The 18,744-nt window shown below is 40.3% G+C and overlaps 1 protein-coding gene across 5 annotated transcripts in view; it reads right to left on the reverse strand.

The window, feature by feature from the left end:
* The window catches only part of SYNJ2 (synaptojanin 2), a 64,635-nt gene that overhangs the window by 16,378 nt on the left and 29,513 nt on the right, over positions 1-18,744 (reverse strand). For all 5 annotated transcript variants that reach the window (XM_040553195.1, XM_040553194.1, XM_040553197.1 and 2 more), the window contains exons 6-17: positions 18,221-18,282; positions 15,289-15,385; positions 11,706-11,878; positions 11,189-11,270; positions 10,811-10,960; positions 10,542-10,707; positions 9,751-9,942; positions 8,181-8,265; positions 6,912-7,052; positions 3,933-4,125; positions 2,153-2,311; positions 1,751-1,907 (exon numbers count right to left, since the gene is read on the reverse strand). In XM_040553195.1, the coding sequence (XP_040409129.1) occupies positions 1,751-1,907; positions 2,153-2,311; positions 3,933-4,125; positions 6,912-7,052; positions 8,181-8,265; positions 9,751-9,942; positions 10,542-10,707; positions 10,811-10,960; positions 11,189-11,270; positions 11,706-11,878; positions 15,289-15,385; positions 18,221-18,282 (1,657 nt within the window). The remainder of the gene's footprint in view (positions 1-1,750; positions 1,908-2,152; positions 2,312-3,932; positions 4,126-6,911; positions 7,053-8,180; positions 8,266-9,750; positions 9,943-10,541; positions 10,708-10,810; positions 10,961-11,188; positions 11,271-11,705; positions 11,879-15,288; positions 15,386-18,220; positions 18,283-18,744) is intronic.

The raw sequence follows: 18,744 nt of genomic DNA on the forward strand, positions 1-18,744 counted from the left end.
CAGTCAATTACCTGCACAATTGGGGTTGACCAAAGGTCATATTAGTATTTTTCCTCCTGGCCCCTTATTGAGCATGGAAACAGACACGGTACTTGTGAAATACACTGCACACCTTAACAGTACGCAGGGAGTGAAGAGAAAAGGAAAAAGCAACCTCATGCAAATCCAAACTAAAAATACTTTCTTTGTAAGGCACTAAGGTGACAGAAAGTGCTCCAGACATTATGCTGCAGTGAGGTATTACATTGCTGTCAATAACAATAAAAGGTTTTAGGTCACTGTTTGGGCTAATGGATAACTGTATTTCTTGCCTGCGGAGCTGAAAATGAGTTAACATGGAATATGGCATTTCTCCCTAATCACTCACATTGGGGCTGCACTTTCCTTTTAGAAAGCAAGTAGTCCTCTAGCCTATAGCTAAAAAGAAAAAGAAAAAAAAAAGCAAGGGAAAAGAATTGGAGCTGAGAGGCAAAAGAGCTTTGCCACCAGCAGAAAGGAGAACTCTGGTGACAAACTGATTAGAAAACCCTAGCAGGGTTGGGAAGAGGGGCGAACAGTCATATCCCCACATGAGCTGGCTGTGGAAGGCCTACAAGCTCCAAAGCAAGGAACCTGCCTCCACTCCTACACAGAGTGGGCTCTTGCAGACCAGCTAGATGGGTCCCACATTCTGCGTGCATTCCATTCACTGAAGTCCTCCCAAAGGCTGGTCTTGCCATGCAAAATAAATAACAAGATTTGAAAATGCTGAAGGGTTTTCCTTCTCCTAAAATAAGGACAGCCAGCACAAGAGAGATGCTCACAATGTTTTAACTTCATTATGTCTCCTTACACCTCTATAAATCGTTTAAGCTCCTTGTTTTACTTTATTTTGATTTCCTTAAATAAGTGTGAATAACTCAGTATCATATCAACATGTCTTCTCCGTTTTGCTTTGTAGTTTTTACACTTAATTAGAAGTACTCATGGTATGACTTGGATTACAGGCAGTAGCTCCCTGACTTGTGAAAAAAAATCACATCTGCAGGCACAAACCAAATTACTTCTCCAGTGATAACACTTTTAATATGAAGTTGTGCAGACTTTATAAATACTTGGACACAGATGTACCTACAGACTGAGAGAACAGTTATGAAAACTGTCCCTGGACACACAAAGAAATACTTTCTCACTTTGCTATTGTATCTTCTGAATAACAAATGAAAATTGTATATGGCACGTCTGTTGTGCTGGCCACAAATGATCTCCAAGTACTTTCTAAGCACTAATTAATGAAATCTCCCCCCAGTCCGGAAACTAGCAGAAATGTTCCTAGGAGTTACCAAGGCACAAGAAGTTACAGAAAAGTGCTTACACAACTACTGAGGACAAGACAAACTATGAATCTGGCCTTTATAGCATAGGAACTTTATGTGGAGTAATAATTCTGTTGAAAAGCAACACAATAATTTCTAGATTGCCACAGCTAGGTTGTTTTCAGTTCCTCAGCTAGCTCCTACCACCTTTTCAGTCTGTGTTATGAAGTCTTTGTTCACACATTCAAGAATAAAGGGCTCTCTATCTCTGCAAGTTATTCCAATGAAGCTGAAATAACATCTTTAGTAAAGCCACTGCAATTTGACTAAGCCTAGGAGACACATCTAAAGATAGCTCTCGAAGCCCAGAATTCACAACTCCCCCTTCTTTACATGTCTTCTGGATGAAAATTGAAACAATTTCCAAATAAGGAAGGAAAAAAGACCCTACACACCTGTTTTTTCAAAAGGCAGTTTCTTTCTCCACCAAAGAACTCGGTCAGTCCAGGCTGGGGTTCTGCACTTATCACTTGTATCGTAAGCCTCTGAGCCAACGTCATATTTATATGTTGGTCCAAAATTAATAGTCCCTTCATGGAAGTCTTTAAAAATCTATGAAAAGAAATACCATCTCTTTGATTAAGTTATAGATGAGGTAGGTGCCATTGTGATCTATCAATTTTCTCGTGAACAGGCAACATTCTGACTTTTAAACAAATTACTACATTCATGTACTACAAACAAATGTCTGAAAATGTGTCTTTTTCTTTCTCTCATGGAATTAGAACAAGCCAACATGCAGGTATTCAAAAAGATGGTAACTTTAAAGCACAAGCAAATGAGACATGCTGCCTTACTTTTCCACTGGATTTTTGCTGTTGCAGTTGATCAAATTCCAGAAGTGTTTTCCAATCTTGACGTTTGAGAAAATAAAAGACTTCCTCGTATGTTAGATCAATGCGATAGTTAAAATCACCACACCAGAAGACATAGTCGTGTGAGAACACATTCCGTCCCTAGTTTACAGTTACAGAAAATGGTTAATGTTAAATCACATTCAAGAAAACAACTTTTAAAGTGAAATGTACAACTCGGTCTCTCTGGATTACTACATACTGAAACACATACTTACCATATTCTACTTATTAAAATTCATCTCAGAAAGAACTAGTTACTTCACTGTCTTTTGCATCCCACTGAGATGAATTCTGTAAACAATTCAGTTTACAGATTCTTCCCCCTCTTTTCTGAAGGTATGTCTAAACTGGGACTTCAGTTTTAAATTCACAGTTTAGCTATCATGTATATACATTAAAAATCTGTTTTCCTAGCACATTTCACATATATATATTTACTTACTCTAAATAAAACACAAAATGTGCTTGCTACATGTACCAAGGCACATTAAGCAACAAAGATCTTGATTAAGAACAAACTCCACATTTGATCTCAGGTGCACATGCCATAGTTTTGAAAATGTACTAAAATAAAATATCAATAAAATTCACTCCAGTCCTAAGTTTACCATCCTATATTCTATCCAGTCATTTTCTTTCAATCTATAAACCTCTTAAAACCCAGGGATTCATAAAGGAAACGTTTCAGAGCTGTAGCTGTCATAGCACTAGAGGGCACTCTTTATACGTATTAGACACACGAGGTACATTTAGCTATTGTAAGGGTAGAGGACATAAAATAGTTAATGAGGTATTACAAGGAAAAACTACTATAAGCACAACTTTATGATCACATAGAACAGATATTCTATGCAGGACTTCCAAACTGTCAGTATTGCTTTTTACATAAAACACAACTAATTAATATGCTGCATGTGCCAACTCTCTAAACCTTGCAAACCACAGGGAGTTAAAATTTTATGCTTTGCAACTTAAATGCCCTTTTCTGCTGACTATCCAGAACACACAAACTGGTCCACTCCCTCCCTGGTTTAGGACCACTCCCAAGGGGTCTGGAAAAGAAAACACTGTGGAAATCAGAGCAACCAACATTAAGGGAGGAAAAGAAGCACTACTACCATATCCCATGGGTTAATTGCTGGCCTGAGGAGGTAAGTGTGAAATAAAACACTAGAGTGATCGATTTGACACCATTCACAGGAAAAATTATTCATACAGACCAATAGTGTCTACTTGCCACACTGAGAAATGCCAGAAGTTCCTTGAAAGTGACACATTCCGGAGGACAAAATGTAGAGAACAGAATGTACCCCTCTCGGTGACCAAGAACTGATACACCATACCCAGGCAGGAGCAGCTAAAGCACTGCTGTACTGAGCTGCACGGATGGTCTGTTAGGAACCCCCACTAACCAGTGCCAGCAAGAGCTACCAGTGCTAGGCTCTCTGGCTCTACCACCAGTCACCTAGATATCATCCATGAGGCCTTACAGATTTGTCAGTTAAGCCTCACTGTCCTGAAGGATCAGCTCGAAAACTCTCCAAAGGCCAGGACCTTCCAAGCAGTGCAGCACCTGTATTTTCTGAAAGGTGTACAACTTTTGTAAAGTGAGTGCTATATTGGGTGCTAAGACAGCAAAGACAGCATAAGACCAACATTCACAATGTAAGGATACAGCCTTTACCTCCCATGTTTTCAGCATATATACACTTACTCTTACCATTGGGAAGCTGAGTTTCTGCGTGATTTCTTTATAGTCTTCGTTCCTCTCCTTCACCTGAGTCTGCCCAGCAGTTAAGTGACTGCATATAAAGCAGAAACTAGTACTATAGAACTGAAAACGAATGCTCACAGCCCCTTTATTTCCAGCCTTTCCTCCCATTCCTGTCTTCACAGTGTCTATTGCCACATCCCTGTATAAAAAAGAGAGGGGGAGAGAGAGAGAGAGAGAAGAGAGGAGAGTAAATGGCTGCAGGGACAAACATTCAATTAACTTTTACTACAACAGAAAGTTAAAGCCTGCTTACAGTGCCATGTCCCTTCCCTCCATGAACTGATACCTGAACAGAAAGCTTGCTGTTGTTTGGCACAACTTTCAGACTGTGACGTTTCTTAATGTTCAAATACTTAAGTTTCAAATGAAGTATAATATAATAGCCTAGAAATAAAACTACTTGAAATTATATTACCCAACCCTCTTGTCCTTCCAAACATTACAGCAAAACATTATTTCTGAAATAGTGGGTTGGAACTTCTGCAGGTTATACATTTCAAGTTTATCTTTATCAGGATCTTAGTGACATTAACTAATTTTACCATTACATTCCCCTTTACAGTTTTGACCACATGGGAATCCATTTTCAGACAGTTAACAATTCAACTGGTGTAACTATGTGTTGAAACCCAACTTTACAGCTGGCGCCAGATTTTTCAGTCAATTGAAAAGCAACAGATTATAACCCATAATTTGTTAAATCAGATACAATAGAATCAGTGATTATTGGACACCTAACTCCTAAGATGAGTTCTGTTTTGATGACAAATTGCTTAGGTCTTCCATGTTGCTAATTACATGCTGCTTCACTGTAATGATTAGCATACACTTAGACTCTTTACTGAAGGAAGGTGACTTGCTTGGCAAAGCAGGCCACCTGCTTGTAGGATAATTTCTCTCAGACAGACAGCCTACTTGAAGAATAAACCATGCCTGTCTGATCAGATAAGCAAATGATGAGATCACTGCTGTAAATCAACCCCAGCACCGTGTACATGTCCTTCTCATTGAGAAAATTTTACTTTCCAGATAGAAGTCAAGTAGCTCTAGACTAGAGTACTACTGGCTTTAAGCAAGGGGCAGGGGGAAAAACACTAAGTCATTGCTGTCAGGCATTGATGACTGAACGATGCAAGATGTTACAGGCTCTCTTTGTGTCTCTCTTCATATTTTCATCTTTCTTTTTCCCCCCATCTTCTGTATCTCTTTTCCCTGTCTTTTCTACCCTCCTGCCTCTTTTTCCTCTTTATTTTCCTGTCTTTCCTGACTGCAGAAAACCACCAGAAGACACCCTCAGGGAGGCAAAAGAGGACCATGAAGATTTTCTATGAAAAGTTGGGTTTCACGTACTCTGAAAGAAGCAGGTGCTCCATCTTTTCACTCCTGCTCCCTTCCTGCTGCCTGCCTATCCAATTGCTGACTGATATTTATTGGACTTTCATTCATGGCAAAGGTTATGTTGAGATAACCCACTGTACATTCAACTACTTGTATTTCCTCAGTCCTTTCAGTGCTGTATAAACTTCTGCCATTCTCTCATTTTATTTCTGTACTCTCCAACTTCTGTCTCAATCTCTTCAATCTCTGTAAGTATAGAAGCTTTTTTTTTGCGCACTTCTGATCGTTTTTGTTTTCCTTTCTGGACACGGAAAAAGCTACAGAACCATACAGGTTAGGTTTGATTACACTCACATAATATGTAGCAGCACACCAGCATTAAATAACAAAACTTAGTTGCTACAATCAAACTCTTCCCTTTTTCTCTCAGTTTCAAAGAGCTACATCCAATTCCTAGCATCTTGACAGCTGCAGGGGAACCACTGTGCTATTCTGCTTCTGATTTTGATCTCCATTTAAACCATGCACTTCCTAGTGGATTATCCAGATTTCTGGTGAGCCAGGTTACATACTGGCAGAAACACTCCTCCTCTGGACAATATCAACAAAATAATTCATTTTTAAAATCACACTGAAGAAAGATTACTGTGAATGCAGCCATGCAAGACCGTTAGGTTTACCAGGATGGCATTACCCTACCTAGCCTACAGCAAGAACTTGCTGTTGCACAAGCTCTGCACTGATCTTCTCCGTAGATATGAGATCAGTGGGAAGAGAGGGCATCTCTTGAAATTTTAATCACAAAATGCAGTGCTCCTAATGTGGAATGGAAAGCACTGTTTAGATCACTCTAGACTTTAGGACAGATAGATGCCTTAGGATAGATCTAGCTAATTACTCACTTCCTACCAATTCTCAGCTAGTGAATAATTCTTGCCCATGGCAAAGGCATTTTATGCACAATCCCTGTGGCTTTGTGGCTCTTTACCTTTCCTCTTTAATAAAAATGAGAATCTTCTAGGAGCAAGAGGAGTTTGGTCAGGCTCCAGGGACATCAGTTCTAGCAAGCTGAGGACAACCATCTCTGCACCCTCCTAACTAGGCACATAGTTCTGTTTCATGTGAACTCTGGTAGAGACAAACACTTAATGGGCTCTTGTAGCTCTCAATTCTGTAACATGTCAGTGGGCAAAATTAGCTCTCTCCCTTCACCCTCTCTTTCCACCTTTTCCATCATTCTTTTCAAGTCTGGAAGCAGACCTCTTTCTGCACAGAAACAATAAAGAGAGGGCTAGAAAGTAAAACCTTGCTCTTCAGGCAGAGATGGGCACATGCCTTCACTTGATGCTCAAAACACTCTTGGACTTACCGGGTCAGGTCATTCTTTTTCTAAAGAAGATAGTAAACCCTAAGTGCACACCTAGAGCATGCCCGACCAAACACGCTACCTGGAAACAAGTCTCTCCCACACTGGAATTCGGGTCTGTACAATTCCCGTCAAGCTGAAAAATCACTCCTGCCCTCTTAGGCCAAACTCCAACAGCAGACATTACTGAAGATGCAAACTTCATTAATTATTTTTATTACCTGATGAAGGGGACATGAAAGGGCCGTACGAAGATGAAAAGACAAACCCCAACAAGTTGTGCTGATGTCAGCTGAATGTAACGATGAGTCCTGGAAATTGCCTTTTGAAGCTGTTCTCCCCACATCTTTCTATTCGTTGTACTGGAACAAACAAAAAAATCATTTAATGGAATCAAAAGAAACCACATACAATCAATGAAATGAGCAGATTAACTGTGCTTTAGGTTTACAGACAATCCATTAGGCTCTACACATGCTGCCTCCAGAACTGGAAGTGCTGTAGGATGCATGTCAGAGACAGCTTGTGAGCCAGCCCAGACAAGCAGGGTCAGTGAGCCAAGGCACAGGCAGAAATACAGCTATCCCACTTCTGGACACGAGATGAAATTTTGTCAGCCATGTTAAGGAATGATCCATGCTGTAAGCTGACTGTAGTAATCATAAGAAGAAAAAAAAAGCATGTCAAATCTCATGACTTGTAAGATTTCTTGTGCTCAGTAAAGAGATCTCTGGATCTTCTCTGACTTGAAGGTGACTGGTTCTTCTCAGAGGAGTTAGCTATCAACTGTTCTCAGCTGAAGCCTTGTGCATCTACCTTCAGTTTTTCAGACCTAGCCTTTTCTTATCTCCAGAGTCAACTGATACATGCAGGTACACTGACAGCTCAGTAGTCCTGCTAAACACTACTGTAAATTGTCATGCCTAAAAAAGACAACTGGTCAGCCTGATGAATCAGCATGGGTAATACCATTTTCAGGATCTACCCCAACTCCTCCTTCAGAATTGAAGGGACTCTCATGGATCACAACCTACTGTATATGCTGACATGCTAAGCTCAGACTTTGCCTTTAACTCCTTGAGCAATAATTTTCACAAATATGATTAGCCACAGGGACATTTTGTTCCTTTTTAGAATTCCCACATGAATGTCAATTATGTTTAGAGACACCAAGCACATTTTTCCAACACTAGACAGGGGTTTAAGGACAAGTGTTAAAACAATGTCAAACGTCAGAATCCTTCTCTGCCAACGCAAAGATTTAAAAGACTTAAAAACCAGTGCGTCCTACTGTATGGAGGCTGAAATAGCACTTCCAGCACAGTCCCAGTGCCATTTGTTAAACGTATTTCTAGCTATGATAACATGCTACAGACTTGGAAGGAAGCATTCTGTATACCTGACCAGACAAAGCGCAACTCTGGAGGCTTTTGTTGGATGGTTCTTTTGAAGAATGGGGGCTTGTGTTTTTTTTTTTTTTTTTAACCTACCTGGCATTCACAATATTCCCTGCACTTAATTCAACCATCTCTTCAAATCCCACTGCAAATATGTCAGGAGGACTGCTCTCATCATCTGTTGAGAAGGGGGAAAAGTCACACAAGAGTTACTATTTTGTTGTTTCTTCTAACGACTTGTTTTCTAATTTCTGCCAGAGATCATTCCTGTAGTTCTATCTTGTGTATTCCCTGCCAAGCTTATACATATTCATTGCTCCTTTAATCTAATCTCACAAACAACCCCTGCAGTTCCTCTGATTTTTTTTTCCTGCCTTTCTCCCACCAGTTGGTCTCCATCTCTCTTGCAGGAAGCGGTTCAGAACAGAACATTATATTGTAGCAGTGTTAAGATGAGAAAATATTCACTGTTCTTTCTCCCTCACCCCACACATACCAAAGGCCCAACATCTCACCACCCACCATTTTTCACCCACTTTTCACCCAACTTGCTTATCCTTTTCCTTTTCTTTTTTGACACTGATTCCTAAGTAACTGAACTTACTGCCCATGCCCCAGTATGTCCCTTCCCTCTCCATGTATTTAGTAAATTTATCTGTGACTTTAAGGAAGCCTTCAAAGTTTCTCCTTATCTTCTTAGGTTAGGTCACTCTAGAGCACAGTCTCTGCCTTTCCTGGCCCAAACATGTGGATATTGCCACGTAAAACACCAAAGATGAAATGCTCTCATATAATAGTATGAAGCATATCCATCTATTGACCCATCAGATCTGTCCATTGCCTGATGGGTTGTGGGATGTTTTGTTTGTTTTAGATTTTGTCTTTTGTTTAAACAGTCATATGCCTAAGATAACAGTAACTTAATCCAACATGAAGACCTGAATTGTAGAAAACCGTAGGAACTTAAGTCAGACCTGCCTCAGAAAATAAGAACAGAAAGAGAAGTATAATATACAACTACTCTTTATACATACGAGTGTCAAACTAGCAGATGCCAGCTAGCCTTCTTTATTGGCTTAACATTGGCTTAATGTAACACTGTCACATTAACTACTTACTTCCCATTAGTGATTATGAGCATCTGTTTTTAAATATTTAACTATTTATGCATGAACTGCATGGACATTACCATGAATGCAACCATTTGCACTGTCATACCCTAGCTCTGCCTTCTTAGCTTCGGATAAAGACCAAAGAGATATTCTGAGAGCACTTAAGTACATAGCTCCCACTCAAAATGAAGAACCAAGGATGGAGAAATTGAGGAATAAGAGAGACTACGTGATACAGAATAAGCAGATACACCCCATCATGGCATGAAAGAGATCTCTAAATTCTGACCTGCTGCAGGTTCAAAACAGGATCACCCGGTACAGACCCACAAATTGTTCTGAATGTAAGCAACCCTCCACATACCACTCCACTGCTGAGCGGAGGCTGGACAAGTTTAAATGGAGCTGAATACATCCCTTAGGGTTGACAGAAAATGCCATCCAAGATGATGTCTCGACTTTGAAAGCATCAACTGGTCAAATTTGGTGTCCCAACTAGCTGTCCGTAGAAATGCAAGTATTTCTTGCGCGTTTTGACTCTGAAGTCTTACCCTGAAATTCAGAAACTCCAGAGAGCTTAGGAGAATCCAGCAGCCAGTCTGTCAGCTCGCTGGTACCGAGGATGTTGCTTCGAAACTGCTTCCCTCCATTCACGTTCCAGGTCCCCATAGCAACACGAACACGCTTGAAGCTTGTGAATTCAAACTGACGCTCTGACATGGCCTTCAAAATACTCGGAGTTACTGATGGAAGAGGGGAGAGAGAAAAAGGGCATGTAAAACAAAAATGTGCGGTAAAAGGAAAGAAAGGATACAGCCAGCAGTGACATGTAAGTCACTGTGAAGTAATGACATTACCCTAGTGGCAACAACGCAAAAGCTAAAGACTGACTCCAGTGGCAATGGCGATATCTCTGAGATAATTGGAGCTGATGCCATCAATTCCTCTTCAGGAAACCAGGCACCCTATTAAACCCTATCAAAGCAGCTTTATCTATGAAAGATGGGTCACTCACTTTCAGCATGTTTTCCAGCACTTCTTCCAGCAATGACCTAACAAATTATTTTTCCTCCCTTAGTCTTTATCAGTTTAGCCTACAGAGACTGAGCATGCCACAGCTTACGACTTAAATCCAAGCCGTAAGAAATTTAGAGTGGGGGGAAAGGTGGAGAGTAGCTGAGTCTCACATCACATCTTCAAAGCTGGCACTGTCATGGCTCTCTAGCCTGGTCAGAAGTCCTTAAAGTAGTTTATTTTATTTTATTTTCAAAAGGATGCAATTACTTATATGTGACAGTCAAAAACAGACAAAAGAAAACTGGAGGGTTTACACAGGCCTCACCCAGCAGTGCAGTCTGGTCCATAAGCATTTTGCCTTTGTCTGCATATTCCTCACTGAAGAAGTCACCCATGAGTAGCAGCTTGATGGCTTCCTGCTTTACTGCATCAAAAAAATTTGACTGAATGGTACGAGACACAGACCGGGCTCCATCCTTGAGTTTCCCAACCTACATCAGACCAAAATCAACAGCGCAAGTGACAGTGTAGAGTAAATCAGACGCTTTTCTTTACAGTCACATCTGAGGAAACAGCTTTGCCATTTTTCTTTACCTTGTGCTTTCCCTCAAGGGCACGGCTGCCAGTAAACACTCTGCTCAGATTATGACCGTTGAGAGTCCACATTGCTTTGTACGATTCCACAAAGCGCTCAACTATAGATTTAGAGTTCAATCCAAGGCTCTCTAATTGAGTAAGCAGGATCTGGATTTGGTGCAGAAAAACAACAACAACAACAAAACAACAACGTTTTTAAATATGTTTTTGTTTTTTATTCTCAGTTTAAGTACTCCAGCCAACATGATTCTGTAACACAGAGCTGGCAAGAAAAGACTTGTATCACTGAGGCTTATGCCCCCTTTCTTGTCTTTCCTGTGGAACAGGCAACTTACAGAGCATGGGCATCCATGAAAGGTCCTCTGACAAACTCACCTCCAGTGCAACAAAGGACTGTACGCTGTTAGTACGATCCAGGCAGTCCAAACAATTCATTCGAAAAGTACCTGTCTGCAGACTTCAGTAACCAAACAAAGGAAGAGGGAGGAAAAGAAAAGGTATATTTTAAAAATAACAAGGTATAAAGGTATATTTTAAAAATAACAATAAAAATAACATGTTGATTGAACAAGATCATCAAGTGTTCAGCCTGAATATACCCACCCACAATTTCACAGTGCAAGCACATTGTGCATAGTGTATTCCATTACATATCTTGACTACGTCTACAACACAGTGTCAGCTAATCCATGTACTGGCAATTTTCCAATTTCTAAACAATGCAAATGCAGTTCAGCTAAATAATCTATCTAGCACCAAGACGACAGTTCACCTAAAGATTATATTTCAAGACAGTCATTTATGTTCCTGGTCCAAACACAGTGATGAACCAGGGAAGGCTAGGAGGGGTGATGCCCGGCTATGCTTAGACACAGTGGCAGGGTACACTCACCGTGGACTTACATTCTCGCCCTTTGCGAAGATGCCAAAGTCTTCCCAGTGTAACTTCAGTTGAGGCCTCAGTAAATTTTCCAGTTTTTCAGTTTTCCCACCTTTTGCAAATTGGTGGTAGTCAAAGTTTATCATGGGAGTGTCTGCTGCATGGGAAGAGGCCCATAGCAGTTTCTGTTTAAAAATTGAAAGAAGAAGAACAAATCCTGTTCAAGCCACAGCATAAGGATTGATGACAGCATGCTTTTCATTGTTAGTAAACTCAGACAGTTTACCACAGCTTTAATTTTGACAAGTTCGCAAGTTTGAAATACCAGACATGGAAACAGCAGTGAAAGTTCCCTATTTGTTTCCTTTCCAAAAGTAAACTGGTTTGTTAGACCCCAATTTTCCTGCAAGGGAACTCGAACTGTAGCTGCAAAGTTTACCTCAGAACTGCTGCTGTCTGTGCCTTGGCTAGTGGCAGCCCTGCAGCAGTGGCCTACTACGTCTATACAAAAATAGTGGTGCTCTGGGCCAACTCAGGACAAGGGCCCTGATAGGAAGGATGTCCAGAGCTTCTTAAGGTACGTGAACATAACCGTGCACAAGTTTATTTTGTAACCATTCCTTAAGTGCCGAGACATAAGAATATGTGGCCCTAAATTTAGGTGAAGTGTGGCTGGGGAGGAAATAAGAGAGAAATGATGTCCCAGGAAACATATTATAAAATTTTGTGGTAAACCACAAAAGTGAAAGAAGAGACACAAATAGCCTCATTATTTCATCTCCTATTTCCATGACCTCACATGCATTTCCGTAATCACCACAAATCTCATTAATGTATCTGTAATAGATACGACAATAACACATCCTGCTCCTCATGGCAAAGCCAGAGAGAATTGCTATATTAACTCTAACTATATAAACCTTTGTCTACGCCCTTCCCATCTGCACATTCTCATCTCAAGAGAAGGATGCTTTTTCCACTTAGGCTGTGATACAAACTGAACAAAAACCCATCTGATATTATGTTAAGAGTGTAGGTGCAGCAGTTACACCGGTATAATTGTATCAAGTTAGCCCTTCAACCTTCCCTCCAGAAACAAATCTAAAGGTGCTGTGTGATGTCTGGAGAGGAAAATGTAAAATATACTTCATTACACTATTACAAAAGTCAAAACACTTGGTATCTGTTTCATTTCTGTCAACACCCCAACTTGCTGTTAGAGCCACCGGCGATGCACTTGACAATGGCATTTACCCACTGCCTCAGTGTAAATCATGGTGTACGCTACAGCAGTGCTTTTACTGTAAGCATAATTACATCTGTTATGGGTGATGTTTGTGAGAAGAACAGCATTACTGGGAACACTATCGATTTCTGGCCTGGTAACAGCTGATTTGTGTAACAGCTGAAGTTAAGCTGGTGATTTCCAATTTTTTATTTGCTTCTGTTGCATAACCTAATGGTAGTGCAGGCATTCTGATCATGTGAACCCAGTAGCAGTGTCAGTAATTACAAGAATATTTTGATATTTTGAAGCAACTCAGATAAGACATGTTAAGATTGCAGCAACCATTGGGAGAAGAGTACAAGCACCCAAGGGAAGATGGAGAAACAACGAAATAAACTAATGACAGGAAAGAAGAAAAGTTTTAATTCCTGGTCATTTCCCTATAATTTCTTTATTTTTAATCTGAGCCCTTTAAAATCAAACTAAAAACTACATATTCTTTCTAATCATTCATTTATTAAATCACAAAGGTAAAGACAAAACTAAGAGTCGGTTGGATTCAGTTGGTACAAATCTTCACTTTCCAATGCTGTCAATCCAACCCCTTTCATCCAAGAAAGTACTTTCTTTTTTTTAAACAGGGATAAAGTTTAACAATTTAGTTAAACCAGATCTTTATTTAAAGGAAATGAGTGAATGCAAGGTGTTTACTCCAGAAATGTCCTATTTCTGACTTAATTTCAGGTTGTATGATACTGACCAGAACACTGTTTTCAAGAACTAAAATATTTGATAAAATATTGGTATTAAATTTACAAGAAATGTCAGGTTTGTATCTTTATAGTTATTTCAACTTCTTACTTATCATCTCTTACCACTAAATTCCAATGTTTTTCCAAAATAAACTATAAAAACTATTTTAAAGAGAACAAAACCAATAGGGTTTAGAGGCTTAGCTGTGTCAAGCAAAAATTCAGTAAAAAGCTGCAATCAGAAGCTAGGACCTGACTTCATTTCTGTACCTTCCTCACTGGCTCGCTTACTCAGTCACCGTATGTGGCCATATTCCATACAGGGGGACACCTTGATTGTGTCATTTTCTACTGGCGAAGCTGGTGATTCCTACCCGCTCTTTTGGAGGAGGAAGAAAGGGTCACACAGAAAAACGGCCATTAAAACGCTCCTTGCCTCAAGCACATTATTCCAATAGAGAGGTAAAACAAACAGTAATTATTATTTAACAAGAATTTTCATTTCGCTTAATTTCACAGAGTAAACATTTGAACTCAGATCTGTTTTACCAGTCTTTACCAATGATATATACGTGTAACACTTACTACAGGTGTGTACGTAAAACATTCTTCGTATTATTCTTTGTAAGATATACTTCAAAGCATGTAGGCCTGACTTCTAAAGCAATTAGGCACTTTGGAGGCAGACCGCCATCAGCCTCCGGGCAGATGCAGGCAGCTGTGCACTTGCACAAATCCTACTGAGTGACAATCCCTAGCTTCAAGCACACATTGTTTTTTAAAATCTGGCCATCCTGCACTAAAATTCAGTGCAGCTTTAATTCTACAATGCTTGACATCCTGAAAAGACAACCCAGATGCTTTCAGGTATTAGTTGTGCCTAGGGACATTTAGGGGGAAGGAAAATCTCTCTCAATATACACCAGGCTGTGAGCTGGTGCTGTGGCAGTTAATTCCCATCACAACCAGTACTGGATAGCTGTTTGCCATTACAATCAGAGCTTCCTCTTAGTAAGCCAGGGTCAGGGACTGGTCCCAAAGCAGTTCATAGAATCACAGAATCATTAAGGTTGGAAAAGACCTCCAAGATCATCTGGTCCAACCATCCCCCTACCACCAATATCACCCACTAAACCATGTCCCTAAGCACCAGGTCCAGCCTTTCCTTGAACACCCCCAGGGATGGTGACGCCACCAACTCCCTGGGCAACCCGTCCCAATGCCAGTTCTGACAATCTCATGAGGCACCTGACTACAGGTCACTGCATTGGTGACTACATACTATGACAAAGCTGACCACAATTCATTTTTCCAAACATGCACTACTTCTTAGGATATATAGGGCTTTTTTTTTTTTCTTTAAAAATAGCCTGGTTGAAGAGAGAGTGTATAAAGATATGAGGAAATAAGCAAGAAGACAGTGCTGGAAATCAAGCCCCTGAGGCTATAAAGCATCATTCTCCTGTATCTAATATCTAATAAAGAGACAACACAATTTCTTCAGGTGTAGTATTCATCATGTACTTGTCCAGAAAGGGAACAGAACATGGAGGCTCAAGAAGTCAGCAGTTTAACCAAAAAAAAACCAAAAAGAAAAAAAAATCATTGCTTTTACCTTGAAAGCTCTGTTAAGCACCTCCTCTCCTCCTCTGCTTCCCAATAGGTTAACAATCACTTGTTTTCCATATTGCTCCTTCAGAAGCATCATATGCCTACAGCAAAAGTAACCATAGTAAGCACAGAACATACAGAACAAAACTATGTAACATTGCCTGCTAACTTTTTCAAACCACAGAATGAGAGATCACTGGTTGTTCCATCTAGCAGGTTTCAGCCCCAGCAGCTATGGACATCTTCCTCAGTTTCCTTGCAATCAATTATTAAAGTGCAAGTTGTGCAAGTATGAAATTAAGGAACATGGTACTTTGTGCTATAAATAAAGAAGCATCTTAGAAAGCAGGCCCCAGATCTCTTATGCCACTGTTAGCTTTGACACTGTCCTTGCGTGCACCCACCTCTTGGCTCTCAGCCTGGAGGCTGCACAGGAAAGACAACCAGAGAGGAAAACATATTACAGCAGGAATTGTCCTGCATCTTAGGGATGAGCCAACAAAGAGCCAGTGGCAGCAATGGGGTCTAGGACTCCAGTGTCATGACCACAGAGGTGCAAACATGTCATAGGTGACAGGGCTCAAGTATTTCTGAGCTACTGCAACCCTGAGATAGTCACTTGCAGCTTACTTTTAATTATGGAGGAATGTTATTAAACATAAGTACTGCTACAGTGGATCAGACCAAAGGTCCCTTTAGCCAAGTGGCCCGGTCCAGATCCTTCAGGACAAACACAAACAGGACAAGTATAAAGTGATATTTCATCTGGCACGTATCGCCAGCCTCTCAAAGCCTGACATTTAGGGACTTGCAAGTCGAGAGTTTTTAGCCAGATACAGAGACACCCATTCTCCCCTCAATACATTCTTTTCAAGTTGGTATGCCTGTGCTACAGGAGCTGTGCTAGTTTATTAATAAACAGTAAGATCTTAAAGACCTCTTATGCCACATACTACCACCACAGCAATAATTAAGAGGAAGACGGATAAGAATAGACAAGAAAAATAAAATATCTCACACAAATAAAAAGCTATTACATGCTGCAAAGCGACAAGGAACAGCCAAATGTCAGAAAGTCAGCAAGTACACATCTTATGGCATGCATCTTTAAATCCTATAACCAGAAATAAGCCACACTAACCATGGAAATGGAGAAATTAAAGAAAAAGTTAGCAGCATATGTTTCAAGAAACACGGTAAATGTATTTTCTGGTGTTGTTTGTGCTTCTGGTTCTGCAGCTAGTTCTCTGCATACCAACTCTTCCTGCACATTTGCACACCTCGGATCCCACCATAGGATCCTGTTTCTCCACTTACGTTATTTCTGAAGACCAAAACTGCTGACACTCAGGTCATCTGCTTGAGTACTATGAGAAGAACTCCCCAAGGGTTTATCGGGAAGAGGGGACGAAAAAAGATCCACTAACAAGATTACCATTCGCTTCTCACAGTGCCTTCTCAACACATTAACCTATCAGATAGGAAAATTTAACAGGCTAAACCCACTCTAACACACTGTAGCAGGCTAAGTCTCGGTGCCTGTTTCCATATAAGTAGTTGCTTGTTCTTTGTCCATTTCCAAAGAACTGTCTTTTGCAGTTCTGTAAGCAGAGAGATTCTTAACTTCACCTAAACTAGAGGCTTTTCTGAGTACAAGGAGAAGAAAGAATAGTGTGAGCTGATCCTCACGCTCATGTTTCTTGGAAGAAACTAATTCACCAGTTGCATTGAGGTCACAGAGATCAGATACTCTGAGCTAAATGGTGTTACAGAGTTGTTCCTTGCTGAGGTACTCCCAATTTGTGGGGAAGCACAAAGAGGATGCTAACAAGTTACTGTTTTCTTTTTACACGAATTACCTCTGCTGCAGAATGCAAACCTCTACAATGAAGATTCAGGAAACTGGCAAAGCAACTTAACATGGCACCGGGTGACAGCAAGATCATGAGCCTCAAACACATTTGAATTCAATAGGATTTATGAGTCTTAAAGAGCTTTCAGAATCTGGACTAAGTCCCTTTGGAGCAGGGACTGCTATGGTACACAGACCGTTTAGCTGCAGTCCCTGTTTGGGGTCCTTCCGTGCTGCAAAACTATTAACAGTTACTGAGGTCATGTTTGGTAAAAGTTGCAGTACATGGAGCCATGGAATTAAGAGGACTCACCTAAAAGCACTTTTTAGCTTGGACATAAGAACTCGTTTGCCAAAACCAGAACAAAACAGAAATGAATCACATGACCTGGCACTTACAAGTCAAAATTTTCCAAGAGGCCAAATCCTTCAGGCAACGTTTTCACTGATGTCCATGGGAGTTTGCCCTTAAAGGACAGCATTTCAGTCAGATATTCCAAGAAATCATGCTGACAGATGGATTTTTTTATGGTTTCCAGCTGCCATGCAGTCTTAATGACTTAAAAAGGTTTACAAGCCAGTCTCTGGGTAAAGCAGACCATCAGCATGACAACATCACGCAACACTGGTTAGAGAATAACATGCTGTTATTTCTGTGTAGCAGTACAACAGTGAGAAAAGCAAATCCTGAATGGTTCGGAAGCAGTGTTTAATTTTTAACTGTCTGGGTTACAGGGGTAAAGAAGAACACATGCTCTGTGTACTGTAAATGTAAATTCACATTTGTTGAAATGTTACAAAGGGTTACACAGACCTTTCTTTTTCGTACCACTCAGCATTTCTCAGGTTTTTCAGAAAGAAGGTAGGAGACCAAATTGTTTCAATTAGCATTGAAAGAGGAAAAGAAAATGCATAAAAATAAGTCAATAAATAAACCTACATAATCCTGCAACACCTGGGAGATTGGCTACATCATATAAGGGATGTTTCACATCTCTAAGGATTTACTAGGAAGGCACGAAGTTGTGGAATCTTGGTTAAATACCAGGTTGCTGTGTTATTGCCAAAGCTGCATGAAGCTTACCTGTCAAAGGCAGGAGCATTAGCTTCCAGACCTCTGTTAAGCCTTAGATGATGAGAACCCACCTAAATAAAATAATGGAAAGAAAAGAGAGAAATTTGCTGAAGTCCTAAATCACTAGATGTCTCCCTTTTTCCTTCAGAGAAAACATTTCTTTAACAGCACCAGATACCCCTAACAGACTCCACACACCCACACATATAATACACTTAACACAAAAGCCACAGCTTTTATTAGACAACAACATTTACAATTACAAGTGAAAACATGATTAAGCAAAGGGATATCTACACATCTTTTTCATGGCCAAATAAATCATATCCCCTTGCCAACTTCCTCTAGCAAATATCCCACACCGTATCACACGAATATGCTGTGTGCCCAGCACTCTTCCTGCCCTTCACTCATCAGAAAAGGCTGCAGTTATGTCATTTCCATGGACTGTGTGTACTGAGTTATTTCATTGTTTTGTTATTTACAGAAACTAAAAATTATCGGAACAGTCCTTTGAAAACTTGATGGTTAAA

Source organism: Cygnus olor, chromosome 3 (genome assembly GCF_009769625.2).
Source record: "Cygnus olor isolate bCygOlo1 chromosome 3, bCygOlo1.pri.v2, whole genome shotgun sequence".
Taxonomy (NCBI): domain Eukaryota; kingdom Metazoa; phylum Chordata; class Aves; order Anseriformes; family Anatidae; genus Cygnus; species Cygnus olor.